The sequence below is a fragment of the Pseudonaja textilis genome, chromosome 1 (assembly GCF_049901715.1).
Source record: "Pseudonaja textilis isolate UNSWEBS1 chromosome 1, rPseTex1.2, whole genome shotgun sequence".
NCBI classification, from domain to species: Eukaryota; Metazoa; Chordata; class Lepidosauria; order Squamata; family Elapidae; genus Pseudonaja; species Pseudonaja textilis.
In genome coordinates, this window is record NC_141990.1 from 26,854,359 (window position 1) to 26,875,793 (window position 21,435).

A 21,435-nucleotide genomic window follows, 5' to 3' on the forward strand; every position below is an offset into this window, starting at 1 on the left:
TACAGAGAAATGGGTTGCTATGGGAACAGCAATGTCACCATAGCCTCTTTCTTGATTTCACTGAAAACAGCTAATCTATAATAGTATAAACAAGGAAGAATCCTCCCAATGAGATGCAAGCTTAAATGAGAAGTTCTGAACTCCAGGAAAGAGGCAAAATCCTCTGAATAGAAACTAATATGGCTCTCACAAGTGAGCTAGAATTGGGCCAGTAACTTTCTCAGAGATGGGCCCAGTAAATTTGATGCAAAAATAGTTCTGTCATGCACATTCATATGTACCTACATACAAATCTAGAAATCAAAAACTAAGAAAATGGGTTTTCTTAGATATTAAACTCAAGTTTTGAATTGCCCATGTGGATATGATCCAGAAACAAAATAGAAGCTGCAGACGGAACTCTTTGATTCTTACCTGCTGCTGACTTTGTTCCTCAAGGTTGAGCTTGACCTCCAGAGATTGCCGAGCTTCTAGGAAGGCTTTGCGGTGCTTGCGGTCTGCCATGTAGTAAGACATGATACCCACACAGATGGTGCACAGATAGATGGCAACATTGGATAACATCTTGAATGAAAAGGGGATAAATTAGTTATCAGTCATCACAAGAGAAGTATTGTTGTTGTTTTTTCCTAGAAATGGAGTAGGTTACAGGTGGCCTTCCGAACTCTGATGAATGGCAACTCCCATTAATCCTCTGCATTAGCCATATTGAAATACACTGGAAGTTTATATATTGCCCATTCATTCTCCAAAATATACAGGTATGGAAGATGAGGCAAATGAGCCCCCTTTCTTATCCATATGAGAGCCTGCTATTGATTGTAGCATCCCCTATTACAATATTGCAATGAAAGCAATCTTAGCATACTTTAGACTATAACTCCCATAACATTCAGCCAGCATAAGGATCACAACTTCAATAAGTCTGGCCCTTATTGTTCAAAAAGCCTGAAGAGTTTCAGGTTGTTTATCCCTAGTGGACTATACAGATAGAAAACACAAACATCATTCTGAATAGAAGGATTTCAATTCACATTCAGGAGTGGAAAGAATTAAATTGAATTTTAAAAAAGCATGACATTAGTTTATAAAATTGTTTTAGGCTGAATGAATCAGATTCAGTTTTTCTCCCAAGAGCAAATAGAATGCTCATCTCTTTCTCTCCTCTGAAAAAGGTTCTTTTCACTTAACTACCTCCCAATCTAAACCTCTGTATATTATATCATACTAGACTTAGGATATTCTGCCTACAAAATACAATCTCTACCACGAATTAATGTCCAGACTCTCCATCCAGTGAAATGGAATCAGTATTCTAAATATGGCCTTACCAGCGTGGTATAAACAATACTACTACTTCCTACAGTCTTGATACTATCCATCTGTTGATTGCTAATCATTTTTTAAACAAACTGAAATATTGCAAGAGCAATTTGGATTGTCTAAAATTGCAAAATGGCAGTACATTGTGACAGTACATGTTAAAATTGTAAAATGTCTCTTCATTTTACAATTTAGTGTAGATAGATTAACAACACCTAACATTCCCAAATTAGTATCAGTAGTGAAATATGTTTTGGATTATTCTAAATCTAGAGTTATAATAAGAAAGACCCTTTCAGGGTCAAACCAACTGTTCTTTCTGAAGATGTTTAGCTTCTGAGGTAACCTGCACCTACAGCTAAAAGAGCACATTAGGTCTCTACTGCCATCACTCTTTGTTATAAACCTTTTTCTCCCTTCCACACCAGCCTTCCTCTGGAGAACCAGGAGAGGGTTGAAAGGGAAATCCTCACCCAATTTTAATCTAGATACAGAAGGGGAAATGTAAACTTGGGAATTAGTACCTCAGCCAAGCTGAAGCAGGTCAAAGAAAGCAACCAGTCAGGACTGAAACAAAAAGTCAACTTTAGTGAGCATGGCAAAAAAATCTTCTAAATACATACAATCAGTGTTTAAAATTAAATGCAAAACATCCTAATGCAATTTTAACTATAGCCAAAACAGTTCCATCTCCCACCTTGTCTGAGGTAAGCCCTTATCCAGGATTCCAACCAAGTCTCTCCAAAAACTCCCAAAAGCCTTCCTGTCCCAAATCTGACAGAACCTTCTTCTTTTCCTTTATTGGACCAAAAGGGTGAAGTGACTCCTTTTGGGCACATCAGACTAGCTTTGATTTAAAGGGTCAGCTGCTCACCATTACAACAGTATTTTTAAAATAAATAACAGTTAAAGCAATGGAACAAAAATAAAAGGGAAAAAATTTAAAATGCACAATTTCCCAGATAGGAAAGTATAAAATGACATTTGGTTCCTTTATTTGGAGGGAAATCAATTCTATCCTTTCTTGATTATCTAAATTATTATAGATTTTATGTGAAAGATGTGTGTGAAAGTATTAGATGCATCAATAGAATCACAAAATGTCAAAATGCTACATTCTAAAATTAGGTCTGCACTTCATGTGAACTAAATGAATATTTTCCCCACATATGTAAACATGTGGACAGTCATCAATCAGAGATGCTTTAATCTGAATTCCTGAACCTGCAACAGATTTGAGCTAATGATCTAAAATTCTAAATGGCCCCTTCCAACTCTGTGATTGTATGTGTTTTTAAAACCAATTTCTGAAGAGGGCATATCAGTTGCCAAGCTTTTAGGACAACATTTACAATTGTTACTAGGGACAATTCAAAAACACACATTACTAATTTACCTCAGTTAATATCATAAATCATTTTATTCTACCTTAGTAATATCCCAGCTCAAGTATCGTGTTCAGTTCTGGGCATCACACTTAAAGAGAAAGTGGAACAAATTCACAGAAAGACAACAAAGACAACTGAGGAACTAGAGACTATACCCTAATAAAAGAGGTTAGAGGGAATAGGTATGTTTTATCTTAAAGAAAAATGAAAGAGAGGCTCTTCACAGCATTCTACAAATAACTGAAAAAATGTCCTACAGAATCCTATATTAGGACTTATTTTCTACAATTCCAGAGTACAGAATATCAAATAATAGATCTCAGTTACAGGAAGCCATTGTTGGACTGAATGTTAGAAACAAAATCCTACTAGTAAGAGCAGTTCAACTGAAGACTGGTGACCGGTACTTTTTCATTGGTTCTGTACAAGCAGAGACTAGAAAGCCTATCCAAGATGCAGCAAACCCAACAAATAATTCAGATTCCTGCACACAACAAGAGATAAAATTAAATGGCCTTACTGACACCTTTCAACTTCATAATTCTATATTCCATTACAACAGTTCCTCTACCAACAATAATCCTTTCATTGTATAAAAGTAACAGAGAAATCAGGAAATGGCAATGAATACTAGGCCTCTAATTATTATTATTATTTTGCAATTTTTCTGGCCTTAAAGTACTGAAAGTCACATTTCAAAAAGTCAAGGGTAAAGCTGCCTCAACACAAACTCTGATTTAATGTATTTTGCATATAATTAAAATTAAATACAAGTAAAATGTTTATTATCCAGTCATGTAATGAATACACTTCCTCTTCTGTCCCGCTGAAAGTTATAATTTGGTAACAATATCTGGAGTTGTTTGTGGACTGTAGCTAAGACATAAACCACTAAGGACTACAGCTAAGAGCTAAAAAAAAATCCCTGGGATTTTGTTGTATAGTACATCTCTGGTTTAAAGTTAAACCTTCAATAAAAATGAACAGTATAAATGCCACTTTGTAGTTGGGTAAGCAAAAGAAACAATGAGACCAAAACAGAAAATAGTAACACAAGAAGAAGAAAAAACTAACACCCAGATATCTCATCAGCAACATTTGAGATGCCATTGCTCTTAGGTCTTCATTAATGTGTTTTGGAAAAGAAAAAAGCATTGTCATTTCTCTAGCTACTTGAATATCAAGGGGCAAGAAGATGCCTGGGGAGAGCAACTTTTTACACACAGCTTGCATCCCATAACCACAGAGCAAACAGATTCCTATCTTAAGTCCAAAACCAAACCGTGTGCGGCTTGCATGACTGCTCCCGAAAGTTGCCTACTTTTAAACCTTTTACATATACAGTCTTTAATGGACCATGTACTTCTGAATGTTCCAACTATCCCGTTTTACCTCAACTGGTAATGAAATTATTCCTAGCCCACTTCCCCAATTGATGCCTTTTTGGTGTGTTGGACTGCAGCTCAGCCAATACATTATCAAATCCAAAATCAGATCATTTCCCCATAACTATTCTAGAATGATTCATTAACATCAAAATGAAATATATCTTCCTAGATAAATATATCACTATTAAAAATCAAAGAAATGTAAAACTACAAAAAAAAATTGCAGCTTCATACACATATGTAATAGGGTCACAAGGTGGGTGGGAACATAAATCCTTAAATTTAAGTGTGGCCTCTGTCACCAAATGATTGTTCAGCCCAGCACTGAGGATTACTGAACCAATTGTTAATAATTGTTTAAAATTATACAAATTAAAAAAGGAAAAATCTCCATGTAGTGAGGTTCTGCCTGACACTTTTGGAAAACAGAAGGATAAAATCCATCAAAACAATATTTCAGAATTCCTAAACTAAAAGACTGTGACTTATTTTAAAATAAGATGACTCTCTCATTCAAGTGCCTCTGAAAAAACATTTCTAAGAATAATCTGAGGGAAACCCATTCCATCTCCCACCCCCACTTTCAACACAATAATTCTCATGCCTGTTCACCGTTGACTTGCCATTTTTAACACTCTGGAGTTGTCATGACAACCACCTATGTTCTGAAGTACTGAAAATGTGCTGGCTTCAAGATAAATGTTAAAGGCAAGTCATTATATCATAACATAGACCACAACAAACTTGTATTCATCTCTCTCTAGACATTCTTAATTATTATCAGAGAAGTGATGAAATTTTCACCTGGACTGCATATCCATAGCAAAAAAAATCTGTATGATGTTAGGGGAAAAAAGCATAATAGCTGTTTTTTTCAATTTGAAACATATTCTTTCCATTTTGTGTGTGTGTTTGTGTGTGTGTGTGTGTGTATAGAAAATATGACTTCAGCAATAAAGTGGTCAATGCCTGGAATGCACTACTTGACTCTGTTGTTACATCCTCAAACCCCCACTCCTTTAATCTCAAACTATCCACTATTGACCTCACCCCTTTCCTAAGAGGTCTGTAAGGGCATAAGAGCACCATCATGCCTCCCGTCCCTGTCCTATTGTCCCCATTTATTCGTACCTATTTCCTGTATTCTTACTCATGTTTATACTTATACCTGTTATCTTGTAAACAATTGACAAATCAAGTAAATAAATAAATAAAGATCCCTTGAAATGTTTGACCTGCAGGAATTAGTTGATGAACCTTTATCTATCCAGATGCAAAGCAATACAGGTAGTCTTTGTCTTACAACATTTCACTTAGTGTTCAAAGTTACAACGGGTCTGAAAAAAATGACATGACCGTTTTTCACACTTATGACTGTTGCAGCATCCCCATGGTCACATGATTTACATCTGGATGCTTGACAAATGACACACATTTATGACAATGTCTCGGGGTTGTGTGAACACCTTTTGCAACCTTCTGACAAGCAAAGTCAGTAGGGAAACCAAATGCACTTAAGAACCATTTTACTAATTTAACAATTGTAAGGAGATTCACTTAACAAATGTGGCAAGAAAAGTTGTAAAATGGGGCAAAATTCACTTAACAAATTTCTCAGTTAGCAACATAAATTTTGGGCTTCATTAAGGACTATCTGTAATTGCTGTTACTGAAGGAGTGGACTGCTTTCACAGATGATAGGTAGCCCTTCATTGAAGGCTTTCAAGCAAAGCTCTGACAGGCCTCTATCAGGGAAGTTTACACTCCAGCAAGCAATCAAACTAGAGTACATTCAAAGTTTCCTTCCAACTATATTTATTATTTATATTCTCATAGAATTAATGAAGCAGACACCATTTTTTACCCTACCCAGGGGTGGGTTTCTACCAGTTTGCACCTCTTCACTAGAACCGGTTGTTAACATTCTAAGCAGTTCAGAGAACTGGTTGTTAGAAGAAATTATTGGCCTAATCCTGTAAGGAAGGCAGGAAGGAAACATTCTGGTGTTGCTTAAAGAAACTTCCTCTCCGTTAATCCTTATTACATTCTTGGCAGGACTAGACTTCCTGTCTCAGGAACTTCTCTGGAGGTTTTTTTCCCTCCCTTGCTGGTACTTTGCTTGTGTGGAGTGACCACTCAAAATTACAATGGCATTGAAAAAAGTGACTTATGACCATTTTTCACACTTACGACTGTTGCAGTATCCCCACAGTCATGAGAGGCCAGGCGAAGAGATGCATGCCTCGATGTGAGTGATATTGAGTTGGCCAATAATATGACCACCAAGCCACACCCACCCAGTCACATGACCACCAAGCCATGCCCACCAATTAAGCCACACCCACAGAACCAGTTGTTAAAAAATTTGAATCCCACCCCTGACCCTACCCATGTATTAATTTTCCAGAAATCCTGAGAGATAGATTAGAAAAACAGGAAGTTGCCATACTGCTATCAGTCCAGTCAAGTATTAACTACAGTGATAACCCTTTAGGGTTTCAAACAGGAATTTTTCTATCTGTCTTCTATATACTACTTAAACTCTCATGCCTGTAACCTTTAACTGGTTGAAAACAGTGCATCGTAGGGCAACATTTTTTGAACCAAGTACCTCAAATGGGCTAACTTACAGAATGTGTCCAGTATCTGGATCCGTAACTCCTGTCAAATTGAAAATTGGCAAACTTTATAAAACATTTTATGACATAAAAATGATCATACAAAATATCATAAAACATTCTGTCTATGCAGTACAGTTCGATATGGGCCATTTTCAAGGTAGTTACATCTCTGAATCTCTCCCTGAATTTTTGAGAACTTTTCAAGTACATTAGAAGCTCTGCCATTATTGAAGGCATTAAGTTAGGTTCAGAAAGACTAGTTAGCTCAAAAGTCACCCATCACTAAATTCAAATAAATCATGTTAAACCATCTTTTTTTGTTTAACAATAGTTTTAAGATTAAGCCATAATTATCTGGGTTCATATATAAGCTGTAAATCATGGTTTAGGAATCTCAGTGATTGAGTTCATACATGATTCAATGACACTATGACAAATGAACATATCAAAGAGTTCTATGGCTGAGAAGATTTGAACCTAGCTTCTAACTGTCCAAATCCATCAGTGGCCTCTATTATATCTCATGTCTTATTGCTACAGCTCAAACTACTAAAGGTTATATAAGGAACCATAGATATACTATAATGCATTGTCATTTTGTTTAATCTAGTTAAACTTTGGCCTTCTGAAAGTTTATGATTGAATGCCTGACACCAATCTAGTTGCATAACATTTTAGTTTTATTCTAGAAGAAAACATTTGCAAATCTTATTGTGAGGATGACCACTAACATGAATGGTTTTATAAGGACATGAAGCAAATATATATGAGGATATGCAAAGTGAGAGTGAATATTCCTAGGATACCATGTTTCATTCATCTTCCTGACTTTACCTTCCAGCCTTTCCACCTCAATTCTGTTAATTTTCCTGAAATAAGTATTCTGGGACAGAAAACAGTTAGAGGTATTCCAGAATATTCTAGTAATTCTTAGAAGGGGCAATTTTATACATTATATAATGAAGAAAAATGTATCAATGGCCTTTGCTCATGATATCTCAGTGGACACTGTATGCTCATTTATCTCTACATGAATGTCAGATGCTAAAAACAATGGTAAAAAATAACTATTATTCTGATGCTGTGATAAGCCACTCCAAGAAGCAGGATGCTGGACTTCAATGTATTTTCCTCTATGTAATAATTAAGGCCAGCCTTCCTACTGTAATCTTGACTTGCTATGAAAAACAAATTAGAACACAAAAGAAAGTGACCTTGAGATGGCAATCAGAAAGAGCCAAGGGCTTTAACTACCAACTTCTAAAAAAAAGATAAAAGATAAAAGTAAAATAAAAAATGAACAGACTGCCTTAATGAACACAACATCCATTTTTTGAAATATCTATACAATGTGAATCAGAGTACTATATATGTCTAAATGTAGGTTTTTTATTTATTTATTTTTCATTTATGTTCTTTTGGGAACAAAAATAGCCTTCACTAAGGTCTTCCCTCATCCTGACTGAAATAACCAGAAAAAGAGGTTGGGCATACAGAGGTTGGGCAAAAGAGGTTGGGCATTTTGGTCAAGTGACACCTGAATTCAAGCCACCTTAGTCCAGCACATTAATCTGGGGATAAGCAGTGTGGAATAGACCTGCATGTTCTACTACAGTGATGGTGAACCTTTTTGTTGTGTTGTGCCAAAATCACCCTGTCCGTCCCCCCCACGCATGTGTGTGCAACAATCCCCCTTACCTGCAATGTGCATGCGCCCGCCTCCCAGATGATTTTCGGCCTGTTTGAGGCCTTCTTTGCCCTTCCGAAGGCTCGAGGGAAGCCTCTGCAGCCTCCAGAGGCCGAAAAACGGGCCTGCCGGAAATGCCCATTTTCAACCTCCAGATAGCCTCTGGAGCCCGGGGGAGGCCATTTCACCCTCCCGGTGGTTCAAGGGAAGCCTTTGCAGCCTTTGGAGGCTGAAAAACAGGCCTGTTTCAGCACTTCTGGAAATACCGGCTTCCCTCGAGCCCCCGGGAGGACAAAAAGGGCCTCCCCCGGGCTCCGTAGGCTGAAAACAGGCACTTCTGGTATTTCCAGATGCCCATTTTTCAGCCTCCCGAGGCTGCAGGTAAATTTGGCTGGGGCTTGCATGCCTGCACAAATGGCTCTGCGTGCAACCAGTCAGTGATGAGGAAAAGAAACTGCCTTCTGCATTGATCCAACAAAACATAGGGCACATAAAAGGCAGGAACAGAGAAGGTCAGCCAGATTACTCATGAGGAGAAAGCCTCGCCCTTCTTGGTCGCCTGCATATTTAGCCCAGCCAACAGATGGAGGCGATACTGAGAACAATGTGCTCATATTTCCTTGCTGTGTGTTCTTGCCTTGAACTTTGGATTGTGTCGCTTCAATTGTTTCCTTTGCCCGTGGATTTGCCTTTGTCTTTGCCTTGGGAACTTGCTTTTGCCTAGTGGACTGGACTTATCTTGCCTTGAGGACTTGTGTTGCCTTCATAAGCCGGTGGAACTCATGGAGGTTGAGCTGGTGCCGGCACAGGGAATTGCTAAGGAATACAATTCAGGTTTGGGAGCCTTAATAAAGACTCCTTATACCTGTGGTATGTGTGTGTGGATGATTGGGCCAGCACAATTATAAGAAATTTATGCAAAATTCACATAATGGTTGAAAAGTTAGTTATTCCACTATAATCACTTTACTGCATTAACTTTCAACAACCCCCACACTGAATTGACTGGGATCATAGAAAGTGACATCCCAATCTTTATTCAAGGACTTGTCACTTTTCAAACTAATATATCTCCATGTATATGAAGGAGATATGGAATGGGGAAGGATGGGACCTTCATTTCCAATTCTTTTTTACTGCTACCGGTATCAGAGAGCTTTCAGCCTTATGTGGTAAATGTACTATATCAAAATAACCAACATATTCTTGGCATGCCCACCTTTATGTAATCCAAATAGTACTATCAGGTTACAGGAGGATATTCCTAAAATTGTTGAAATAATAATAAAAAGTAATGAGAAACCTCTACGCATATTGATATTCAGTGAACACAACATGCTGAACATCTGTGTACGTGTGCACAACGTCTGTGAACATCTGTGCATGTGAGAACAAGGAAGCTGCTGAATGGAATAAAGTATCCTGGGAGCAGAGCACGGGTATCTAGAATCCCAAATACAAAGTTTTCATGCTGCAACCTAAAGCTGCAAAATCAGTTTATACTCTGTAAAGCATATATGCAAATATAGCATGAAAATAACAGCATTAAGATTCCTGTGGTGAACTGTCTTCCACTGTGATTTGGAAAGACTGTGAAAACACCAGCTCCCAAACACCAGCTCCTCTCCTCTCAGAACCACATAACATGGGATGAAATCAAAAGGTCTTGTTCCTATGGAAGATTGGAGCCACAGCAGTCCTAAAATCATCCATTGGCTTTGCGTGTTATTATTGTGTACACTTTTGACTCAGGAGGCAGATAGTTCCCTGTGGATACAGTTCAGGGCTTCAGTTGCCTGCGTTAAACACAAGCAATTAGCTTTAAAGAGGGCAGGGAGACAAAGTGTCTGCAAACAAACAAACCCCAACAGCAGAGAAGCAGCACAAAGGGAAAGAAAGACCAGCAGGGCTGATAATCCCAAACATATACTGTAACATTATTGTAACATAAATATAGGTAGTTTTTGTCTTATGACCACAGAGGAGCCCAAAATTTACGTTGCTAAGTGAGACATTTGTTAAGTGAGCTTTGCCCCATTTTACGACTTTTCTTGCCATAGAGGTGAAGTGAATCACTGCGGTTGTTAGGTTGCTAACCTGGTTGTTAAGGGAATCTGGCTTCCTTATTTGACTTTGCTCATCAGAAGGTCACCAAAGGTGATAACATGACCCTGGAATATTTCAACCATCATAAATATGAACCAGTTGCCAAGCATTTGAATGTTTATCATGTGACCATGGGGATTATTATCTAACCATCATCTTAAGTGTGAAAAACGGTCATACGTCACTTTTTTCAGTGCCACTGTAACTTTGAACAATCATAAAGAAACTGTTGTAAGTCAAGGACTACCTCCAGAGACATAAATTCCTCTGAATAACGTTGCACTGAACAGGCCAGGAAGCTCCTCACACAAAAGGTTATAAAATCTATGAAGCAAAAGTGGCAGAATTTTAAGCTACACAGCAATGAATGTTTTTCTGGCAAATCAATGTGATGCAGGACTGAATTAACTGTTTATCATTAATGAGCTTCCTGGAACAGTTTCAGTGTGGCTTAAAACCAAAGTGCCTCTGAGCATGTAAAACAATTCATTCAATTATATCATACTCTACCATGAGCCTATAAGCAATGTTTTTTAAAAAATCCAATTTGTTCATTGATTTCAGAACATATCAAATCTCACAGCTATCCTACGGAACAGACTGAAAGACTTTAATGAAGATCCCTCTCTGCCTCTCAGAGAATTACAGTTCTAGTTTTCCTTAGCACAGAGCTTATATAGACCTTAAATTAGTGTGTGCCAACAGGGTAAATATATACAAGGCTATCCTGGTATCAAACTGGGAATTCCTCTGAGATTTTCCACAGTTTATTAAGTATACCTTCCAACAGCGATCAGCACGGTTTTCTCCTGATGAACATCACTATGTGCTCTTGTTTGATGGCATGGGTTTAATGGCTAAAATTCATTAATCCAGAATGTTCGTGATATGAGTGACCTCATGAAATCATTATGCAAAGAGTTTTGATTGTGAAGTTTCTTGAAGGACACCAGGTTTGCAGGCATCATCTACACTGAGTATCACTTGCTTAGCCTTGGGAGGAGCAGGGTGCTTTATTCACTTTTATTATGGAATTTACAGGTTTCAAATCCTTAGAACATCTGTAGCTTGCAGCTAATCTGGGGAGAGGAATGGAAGGAGGAAACAGTACAATTAACTTTGGGATAAGAGAATCAAACAGACTGTCCAGATCTGATCCTTATCTCTTTTGCTCACTCCTCAACTGCCATTTTTGCTTATACACCCAGGCTATTAATATTACCTCCCTAGAGGGAACTTTCCAAAGGTTTGTATAACAATTATAATAATAATAAAGTGGTTCAGCAAACAATGTTTATTTCTGAACATTATGTTCCTCTTTTTCCATCTGGGGCATGCTGCGTTGCCAAGGTTTTCCTGGCTAGGTACTTCCTGTACCATCAAAATGATCAACACAGAGAAAACCAAAAAGCAACTTGCAAGACAGTCACTGTAAGAGCTGGGTCACCCAGATGCATTTCAAATCGGGAGTGGGCTGCCTCTTTGCTTCAGTTGTAAACTCTCACTTGTTGGTTAATGTAAATGTAGAAAAACTTCATTTTTATATAATCTATTTACTCAATTTCAGTAAATCTAGCCACTGTATAAACATGTACATTATACACATTCATAGATCACTTAAAAACAGCATTACATAGCCAATAATAACATCCATCAATATTAGAGAAACATATATGCCATGTGAGATCACATATTAGTCTTTAAGAATATTCTTTGGGTAACACAAGTGGAGATACATCAAAGAGAAGGGCCAGATTTGGTTGCTATTAAAAAGTATGTTCTTGGACTCTTAGCTTTTTCATTCAAATTCTATGTAATCTGCCTTGAAATATGGATTTATATTCATTTTTCAAGATTAAAGGCAGAGTACAATCTACATATTACTCAGAAATAAATCTAATGGGTGACTTCAATGGTCTTCTCCTCTAGTAAATAAATATTTACTAGTATTCTATTTTTGTTACAGGAGATTTGCAGATGATGAGACTTAATAATAGTAAAGAAGTTTTAAAAGAAAGCATGAAAATTATTTTTTGCAAAATAGAATTGGAAAATGAGAAAAACAACCATGCTTAGCAAATTGACAATTGATGGTAAAAAGGTGGTGATTATATATCATTTCATTTTAATGAATTCAACAAAAGATAGAACGGACTGTGTGCTGGAGAAAGAAGGAAGAAGATTAACTCCTAGGGAAGAAGACAGTAACAAATTTATACAAGATGATGAAAAATAAGGACCTCCAGATCAGCACAAATTCCTGAAACTTCAACCCAAACCATGGCATCACATACTGTTCATTAACATATCCTGAGACAACTCTGTAGACGCCTTTTACACCTCCAACCATCAATACTATCCTTCCTTAAAACACATTGTTTTTCCTGCTACCATTCATAAAACAAAATCCTGATTTCTATTGTTTCTTTCACTAGAAAATCTCTTTAGTCTCAAGACTGGACTAAAACATTTTTCCTATTGAAGCAGTGGAGCTCAAATCAAATCAAATCTTTATTATGGCCATAAATCAGCTTACAACCAGTAGAGTAATTATCCCTCTGCCAGCAACAAAGTGAATTGTACTTAAGTCTGGGGAAATGATTTGAACTTGTGCTGTAGAAAACTTAATAAATGCCTTCCCCATGTAGAAGCACTGTAACAACCATAACATATTATGAAGTAATGATTTTCTACTCTTTCATGACTCCCAAAATCAGCCTTAGCAGGTCTCTCATTTTGATTAATAACAGAGACAATTCCCCCACTTTTATTGCCATTAAACCTAAACACTTGTAATTTCAACAAAATGCATGTTTCACTACTTCTGATTGCAGGAAGCTGGTCTCATACACTACTTGGAAATTGCACAGCAAAAAATTCTTCTAGTGTGTGTTTTACTAACAATATTGGGTCTTGTTATTAAATACATTAGCATCTACTAGTTTCTTTCCAGAGACAGTTCAGGATGCTAGAACTACCTATAAAGGACTTGCTTCCACATGCATGAATCTGCTGAAGAACTATTTATCTGGTCATCTCACTGTTAACAGATGCTCATAGAAGTACGGGAGAGAGCTTCATTTATGGCAGCATTACTTTTCTCCTCTTTGATTAATTTTAATTATGTTTTAAATGCTTTTAGTTCCATTTGGCTATTGAATGATTTTAAATATATTAGCACTGCTATCTGTTCACAAATAATTTCTCTCATTCATTATTTCATTGCTTTTGTTATTTTTGTTATTTTAAAAATTATAAATTATTCTCAAGTTTTAAACTAAGTTACTTACACACACACACACTCATTTCTTCTATTGAGGGAAGATGGTTGTTTAACTAGTTAAGAGTTGAGTCACCTTTTCTTAGTATTTCTAATATAAAGCCAACAGAATATGGCTGCCAACACAGCATCAAAAAGGAAACTCTAAGCTATAGGCACTAACCACTATGTTGCCCAAAATTATTAAATTGGTGAATTTAATACATTAAAAGGCCAAATGATTGGGGCGGGGTGTCACTAACTTGTCCCTTTATTGGCAGGAACAAAACAATCAGCAAAATTAACCAGGAATATGGAAGTGGTAGACTTGTCTCTATTGCTAGATCTCTGATGATTTGCAATAGATCTTCATTAACCTTGACAAGTAAGCAACAGCAGAAAGAAAAGAAAAGAAAAAGAAGATGCAAAACTCCTTTCTGGTTGGATATGTGCTAAGTCACCTACCAGACTAAGCTTTTCTCATATATAAAACAGAAATATTCATTGGTTCCTCTGGCCAAATCATTCTAGAATTAGTCCGATTCATGAGAATTCAAGAAATAATATAATTTTATGGACAGTTCATGCATATGAATGATACATATCGTGTTTCTCACAAAATAAGGCTGGGCCTTATTTTTTTTTGACCCCTGAAAAAACGGCTAGGCCGTCTTTTCGGGGGTGACTTAATTTCCTCCTCCACCTAGAGCGGCCCATACACACGTATCTCTCCACGAGGCCGTTTCTATCGGACGATGAAAGCTCCCCAAAGGCAGAGCCCCCAGCCGCTTCAGGGCGAGACATGGCTGCCCATGTCCCCTTGCCTTTAGGCAGTCTCTTTCAAGCGATGGAAGCTCCCAAATGCAGTCACCAGCCACTTTGATCGGCCGGTAGAAGTGGTCTCGGGGCGAGCACGCACACATACACACACGCCCCTCGCCACGAGGCCGCTTCTACTGGCCGATCAAAGTGGCTGGTGACTGCATTTGGGGAGCTTCCATTGCCCAAAAGAGACTGCCTAAAGGCAAGGGGACATGCCTCGCCCTGAAGTGGCTGGGGACTCTGCCTTCAAGGGAGCTTCTATCAGCTATCAGGGTATTCTAGCCTAGGCTACCTGCTGGCCACTCCTAAAGGCAAGTTTTCTCCCCATCCCCCCGCCCTTCCCCCCCATTTCTCTTTACCTTGTGTAGTTCTAATGAACGATGTGAGAAATGGCGGGGAAACGCATGGTCTAAATTTTGGGGGCGGGGCTTATTTTCACCTCATGCCTAGAAATCATGCTGGGCCTTCCTATTGGTGGAGGCCGTATTGTTGGAGAAACACGGTAGATGCAACTGGTGACTAGTCCCACTTTTGAATCATTTACACCATGCTCCATCTTGCTCTCACCACAAATATTTTCATTTTAGTTTATGGTCAAGCAACCTACCACAATTGTATCAGAAACTTTTGGGTTCTGATAAAAATCCTAAATCTGCCTGTGCCTTAACTAGAAGCATGAAGTCAGATTTAAGTTTCCATTTTTTCTGACATGTATTTCTTCTGACACATTTCCCATTTTCCCCACTTCTGTTCTGTGAGTTTGGTTCCAGTTTTCTTTGGGACCCTTCCTGATTACAATCTTCCATTTTTCTACCATTCTGTACCCCCTGCCTTCTTAGAAACCTTCCTTTTTTTCTCCCAGCCTTTCTACATGTGCTGCCTCTGGTAACTGGAGCAGAGCTGCTCAATCAGTGGCAAAGATGCTTCTGCCTGCCCCTGCTCTCTGGGAATTTAGCCAAACTAATCCCTGCTGTCACTGCAACTCTACAACTATTTATTGTACTGCAACACAACAGAGTTAGCATGCAGGGTTTAGCTTCTTCTTGATGTAGGTTGCAGATTTTAGTTTTTTTCATGATGTAAAATTTGGGTAGCATCTCAGTTTATTTGTTTAACAAGAGCAAAGTATACAGCCATTGCTCTAAAGCATATGTCAGCCTTTTTACAAGTAAATTACATTACCTTTTGTGAATTGACACAGACAAAATACATAAATCCCAAGATAATCTGTCAAGTATAAAAAAATACTTTAAAGAAAACAGAAGGACATTTCACGGGTTGAAATTTATATGTATATATTCATTTTGAAGTATTATCGTTTCTGAAATGCAGCTAGATTGTCATTTTTAAACTATTACAGAAAAGGTAGAATGCAGAACTCAGATGCATAGAAAGCAATGTCATTTTTCATCTGACCGCCTGCTTGCCTTCAATTTAATGAAATTAAACTGACCATGATTTCCCATCTGAGACCATGATTTCCCATCTGTTGTACAGTTTCAAAATGCAGGTTTTACAGAAATTCTGTATGTGCAAAAACATAGAGGTGTGAGCTCCAAAGAGGGGAAACTGGCATGTGCACCAGCTGTACAAAGCTCTATGACTCCAGAAATAGCAATAAGCATACTATACCTGGTTGGTGACATACTCATATCTTTAATGTTAACATCCACAACTGCTATGAACAACCTAACTGGGGGTGAGGGGGAGATTCTTAAAATGCAAACTATTGTCTCACACACAGGAATGATGACTTCTCCTGAGAGCTGCAGGTTTCAAGAGGCTTCAAAATTATTTTTCTGGTTTTTCTAAAGGATTTTCCCTTTTAAAACACTGCTTGCCGACTAGAAGTTTTACCATTATATTTGAATGTACAGCAAGGATGAATCAGATTGTCATGACCTAGAATGAGTTTTAGGCAAAATCACAGGTCTTTTAAGCTTGCCACTTTTAATCTGTGGAACCATTTTAACCCATTACATTGGCACGTCCCATCCAGTTAGGCAGGGGGGGTATTTTGCAGACCCCATCAGCTGAAGAATTTGAACTGGTGGGGTCCAGAGACTCTTTCTGCCATTCCCCCTCCCCCAGGGGTAGGATTCAAATTTCTTAACAACCGGTTCCGTGGGTGTGGCCTAATTTGTGGGTGTGGCTTGGTGGTCATGTGACTGGGTAGGCATGGCTTGCTGACTGGGTGTGGCTTGGTCATCATGTGACTGGATGGGCATGGCTTGTATGTAAATATTATAAATATTTATGTAAATATTAATTTTTTTATAAAAAAGAGTAACTTTTACCCAAAATCAGGCAGGCAGATTGAGTTGTTCACAGAATCACAGATTCACTTAGAGATCTATATCTATCTGCAATCAGCTATCTGAGTCTGTCACATAAAATTTGCTTGCAAGCAAACTCATAAAATTTGCTGGCAAGCAAACTCACAAAATTAACTCACAACACACCATGTATGTAAATATTGGATTTTTTTATAAAAAAGAGCAACTTTTACCCAAAAGCAGGCAAAGCAGGCAGGCAGATTGAATTGCTCACAGAATCACAGATTCACTTAGAGATCAATGTTGGGTATATGGATACTCCAACTGGTTTGGGTTGAATAAATATATAAACCTAGGATTAAGTGCTATGTAGCTTTAAGCACAAGAAACTGCAATGTCATTGTGGGTGCGGTTGCAGGCAGCCATATAGGTAGGAGGGGAAACGTAATAGCCCCGGCTTCTGGATGCAACTGTCTGAGTCCGGCTTCTGGATGCAACTGTTTGAGTCACTGGCTTCTGGATGCACCTGGTTACTGTTCCAGGTCTGCTGCCTGCTGTGTGTTGGAAAGTCTATCTGCTTACCTTTGGAGGCTACTGTGCCTGATACCATTTCACCTGAACACAAGGACTGTTTGTATTGGTGAGCTGAGGATTCAGCATTGTACTTGAGAGAAAGGTATCATAACAAGAAGATTACAAGCAGATAAAGACATTGTATTTACTGTTTAAAAGACTTGATAACTGGATTGATAAACTGGATACTGACATATGGACTGAATGACTATTCTTAATCTCTGTATGAATTAAATACCTATTTAAACCACAAACAGTGTATTTGTCTCAAGTGTGTGTATACTCCTGGGCCCAGCCTCACTCTCATTTGGCTGCCTGGCTTGACTGCTGCTGCACACTCTGCTAGGGGGTTTATCCCCAAACACTAACAATCAATCTATCTGCAATCAACTACCTGAGTCTGCACTGTAAAGCTTCAGTCCTAAGGAAGGTTCGGCTCTGCTTTTAGATTACCTAGAAAGCAAGAAATCCAAGGATTTCTTGCTTTCTAACTAATCTAAATCTCCTGCCAGAGCAGAAGAGCTGGTGGTCGGGGGGAAAAAAAGGAAAAATAGCAACTTACCAAACCAGGCAAGTTGGATGGCTCACATGCCAGGTAAGGAGTGAGTGGGCGGGGAGGGGCAGGGCCAGCCAGTGGAACGATTTGCCGGTTCTCCGAACTGGGGACAATTGTGTGTACAGCATTTGCAAGAAATCATCAGCTGTGCTGCCTAGACAATTGACAAACACTGCACTGGAGTGTGCAGCATTTGAAAATCCTCGTTTCCTGCTTTTTCAACCTCAGCTGTGCTGCGCAAAGTCGCTGAGGAGGGAAAAGAAGGGAATAAAGGGCAGTCCAGAGCCCAGGCAGGCGGGTGGGCCAAACACCGAACTGGTTCGGTGTCAGCTGCTCTTCGCAGCTACAGGTTCTATAGAACCAGGCCGAACCGGTAGCCTCCCCCCCTGCCCCCCCATGTTTTGAAACATTATCCTCTATTCTAAAACCATAAACAATAAGAAATATAAAACAATTTTGGAGAAGAATAATGATAGATAGCCATTCAAAACAACATTCCCAGATTGTGTAAAAAATTAATCTGTTTGGGGGGAAATTGTCTAGAGGGATCTGTTTGTAATAATGCACGATATCCTGAACATGACTAGCAACAGAACATTCTAGATATTTAGTATTCTGGGAAGGCCTAAAATAAATAATACTGTGGTTTTTTTCAGGATGCTAGCTGCCCAAGTAAGGATATACTACTGGACAAAACAAGTTAGGTCTAGGAAAAAATGTGTAAGTCCAATTCAGTTTTCTCCCTAGAGAATTCATTCTGGGTTTTTTTAAGAGTACTAAGTTTATAATCATAATTATACCATCACCATTCTCATCTTACTTTTCAATATGTTATTTTATATCCATATTCTACAGCAAGCTGACCTATTTTCATAGCCATTTGACAGCAAATTTGTTTCTTTTTCTGCTGTAATAGACTTCTGTTCTACTTAAAAAGAAAAAAAAAACATTTCAGCTTGGAATTATATTCACTGTGGTTTTTGTGCATTTAAGGCACCAAGCAACAATGTGCTTTAGGGAATTTGGTAACTTATTTCAAAAAATCTAATCCATATCCTTACTTATCTCGTAGCATGGTTAACACCAAGTCATAATGAGAGATAGTCCTAAATAAACATCGACAATATGGAAACATGGAAATCACTGGTTCAACAGATGCTTCTGCATTTCTCAAAAGATGTTTCATGAGTGGAAAAATATTTTGCTGGGCTATTTGCCCTTGAGTGATATGATTAAGATGTCACAACTTTGGTGCCATTTTGCTCTATGAAAGACAGAATTCCATTCATGCCAAATGAAGGCCACTTCTTACACATAACACATTTATCTCTGTTTGAGCGTAAGAGACTCCAGGACTATATATAGTGCTCACTGAAGCTGCAGAATATCTCTGACAATTTACATTATTCATTCACCACTAATACAACGACTGTGCTAAAGAATGGCCCAGAGAAACCCAGGTGGTTTTGCTTCAAGGGAGTTCTTCATTAATAAAGGAATAATTATTGAAGAATATTTGGTACCTGCAAACAACCATAACAGATCTATTTTTCTGGCTATGCCTGACTTTTACAAAGAACCCTTAACTGCCTTCATCTTGACAATATCAAAACTTTGTTGCACATATCCTCTTGCAAAATTCAAATGTGAGGCTTTTCAAGGATTATCACATCGCATCAGAGCAACCTGAACATTAGTTACGTAGACTTCTATATTGAAAAAAAGAGTTTCAAATTCTCCCATTGCCCATGGCACTTTTTCTTGTATATGGCATTTTCATTTCTGCCTTGTTTGAAATGTAACAACAGTGGCAGCTGTAGCTATTGACAAAGTGTGGACTGTGGGCAAACTGCTTCAAGGAGACATTTCCTCTCCGTGAGACACACTCCACTCCACTGATATAGCAAAACATCCTACAAGTGCAAATGGTTCCACCTTGATGAAGAGCTAAGTTCACCCAATCTACCTCAACTAGCCAATGTGCCTGGTAAACAGCAGTGAAAGGAAGTAAAGCAGCTGCTCCAATCCATGAATTAAAAGCACGGCATAATTTCATAGATGACAAAACTAGCTGCCTTGGTTCCATGCAGCTTCTGAGTAAAATTCAAAGTGCTGGTAATACCTATAAAGCCCTGTATGACATAGGGCCTTGCCCCAATTGTCTCCTATCGTTTCTGCCTGCTCAGTATGTTTTGGCAGAGTAGGTGTGCTAAGGAGAAATTTCTTGACAGTGAAAACAATCAAATAGTGCAGGGGTGTTAAACTCGCACCTGCAGGCTGGATGTGTCATGTGCTGGCCTCGGCCCCGCCCAGTTTAGCGAAAGAGAAAAAAGTCCCAATATATCACGTGACACCGCGAGTTTGACACCCCTGAACTAGTGGAACAACTTGCCATCAAAAGTTGTGGGTGCTCCATCACTGGAGGTTTTTAAAGAAGAGATTGGATAGGCATTTATCTGAAATGGTATAGGCTCTCCTGCTTGAGTAGGGGGTTGGACTAGAAGACCTCCAAGGTCCTTCCAACTCTGGTGATGTTCTTTTTTGTCCCGTTCCATTTGTCATCTGGTGGGGTTGAAGTAGCATGTGCCTCTCCTTGGCAACAGCATCCCACCAGAGAAGAACGGCATCTTCTCTTCTAGGATTCTGGAAAGCTCTGGAAACCTGGAGCTGATGTATTATTGTTTGCGTAGAGTCTAGAACCAATTTTTGTTGTCTGTAAGATTATTTTAGTCTGGGCTATCAATTTGGCTTAATATTTTGCTCTATTTTTAATGGTTGTTCTAGTTTTGTACACTGCCCAGAGTCTATTGGAGTTCATTGGTTACTAAATTCAAACAAAATATAAACAAAGTATAATCCCCTTTTACAGTCACTTTGGGATTAACATATAAACTTCCTGTAGCAGACCCAGAATTTCAGCAAACCTGGAACATGGATCCTTTTAGTATGTCCAATGACAGAGTTTTGTAAATATGTGCGTATGTACATTTTTTTCATCTGGGGCACCACAGAATGCAAAATATTGTTCAAGGAATTGAATATGCACAAGCCTGTCTTTTACAGGTATCATCAAAAGGGTCCATTTACTTTCTAAGATTTTATTTTTTTATTATGTCAATTTTATAAGATTGTTCTTTTGCAATATTGCTCCATTACAATCTCCCAAGACAGGTGCTCCTGCCTAGCTGAGCTTTTAACATAGGGGTGCTAAACTTGCATCGTAATGTCATCATGTGATATATCGCAACTTCCCCCCCCCCCTGTTCGCTAAACCAGGGGTGGTCATGACCAGTGCATGATGCATCTGGCCTGTGGGCCACAAGTTTGACACCCCTAACAGGACCCTGAACCCAACCATAAATCTACTAATCAGTCATTCACGCTTGCTAGCTGATTTACTAACAACTCATAAGCAGCCTTTCTCAACTTCAAATGT

General features: G+C 38.5%; 1 protein-coding gene across 4 annotated transcripts in view; it reads right to left on the reverse strand.

Annotated features, from left to right (window-relative positions):
• Positions 1-21,435, reverse strand: part of ADCY3 (adenylate cyclase 3) — a 69,459-nt gene that overhangs the window by 42,682 nt on the left and 5,342 nt on the right. For all 4 annotated transcript variants that reach the window (XM_087929852.1, XM_026715944.2, XM_087929838.1 and 1 more), the window contains one exon: positions 415-564. In XM_087929852.1, the coding sequence (XP_087785978.1) occupies positions 415-564 (150 nt within the window). The remainder of the gene's footprint in view (positions 1-414; positions 565-21,435) is intronic.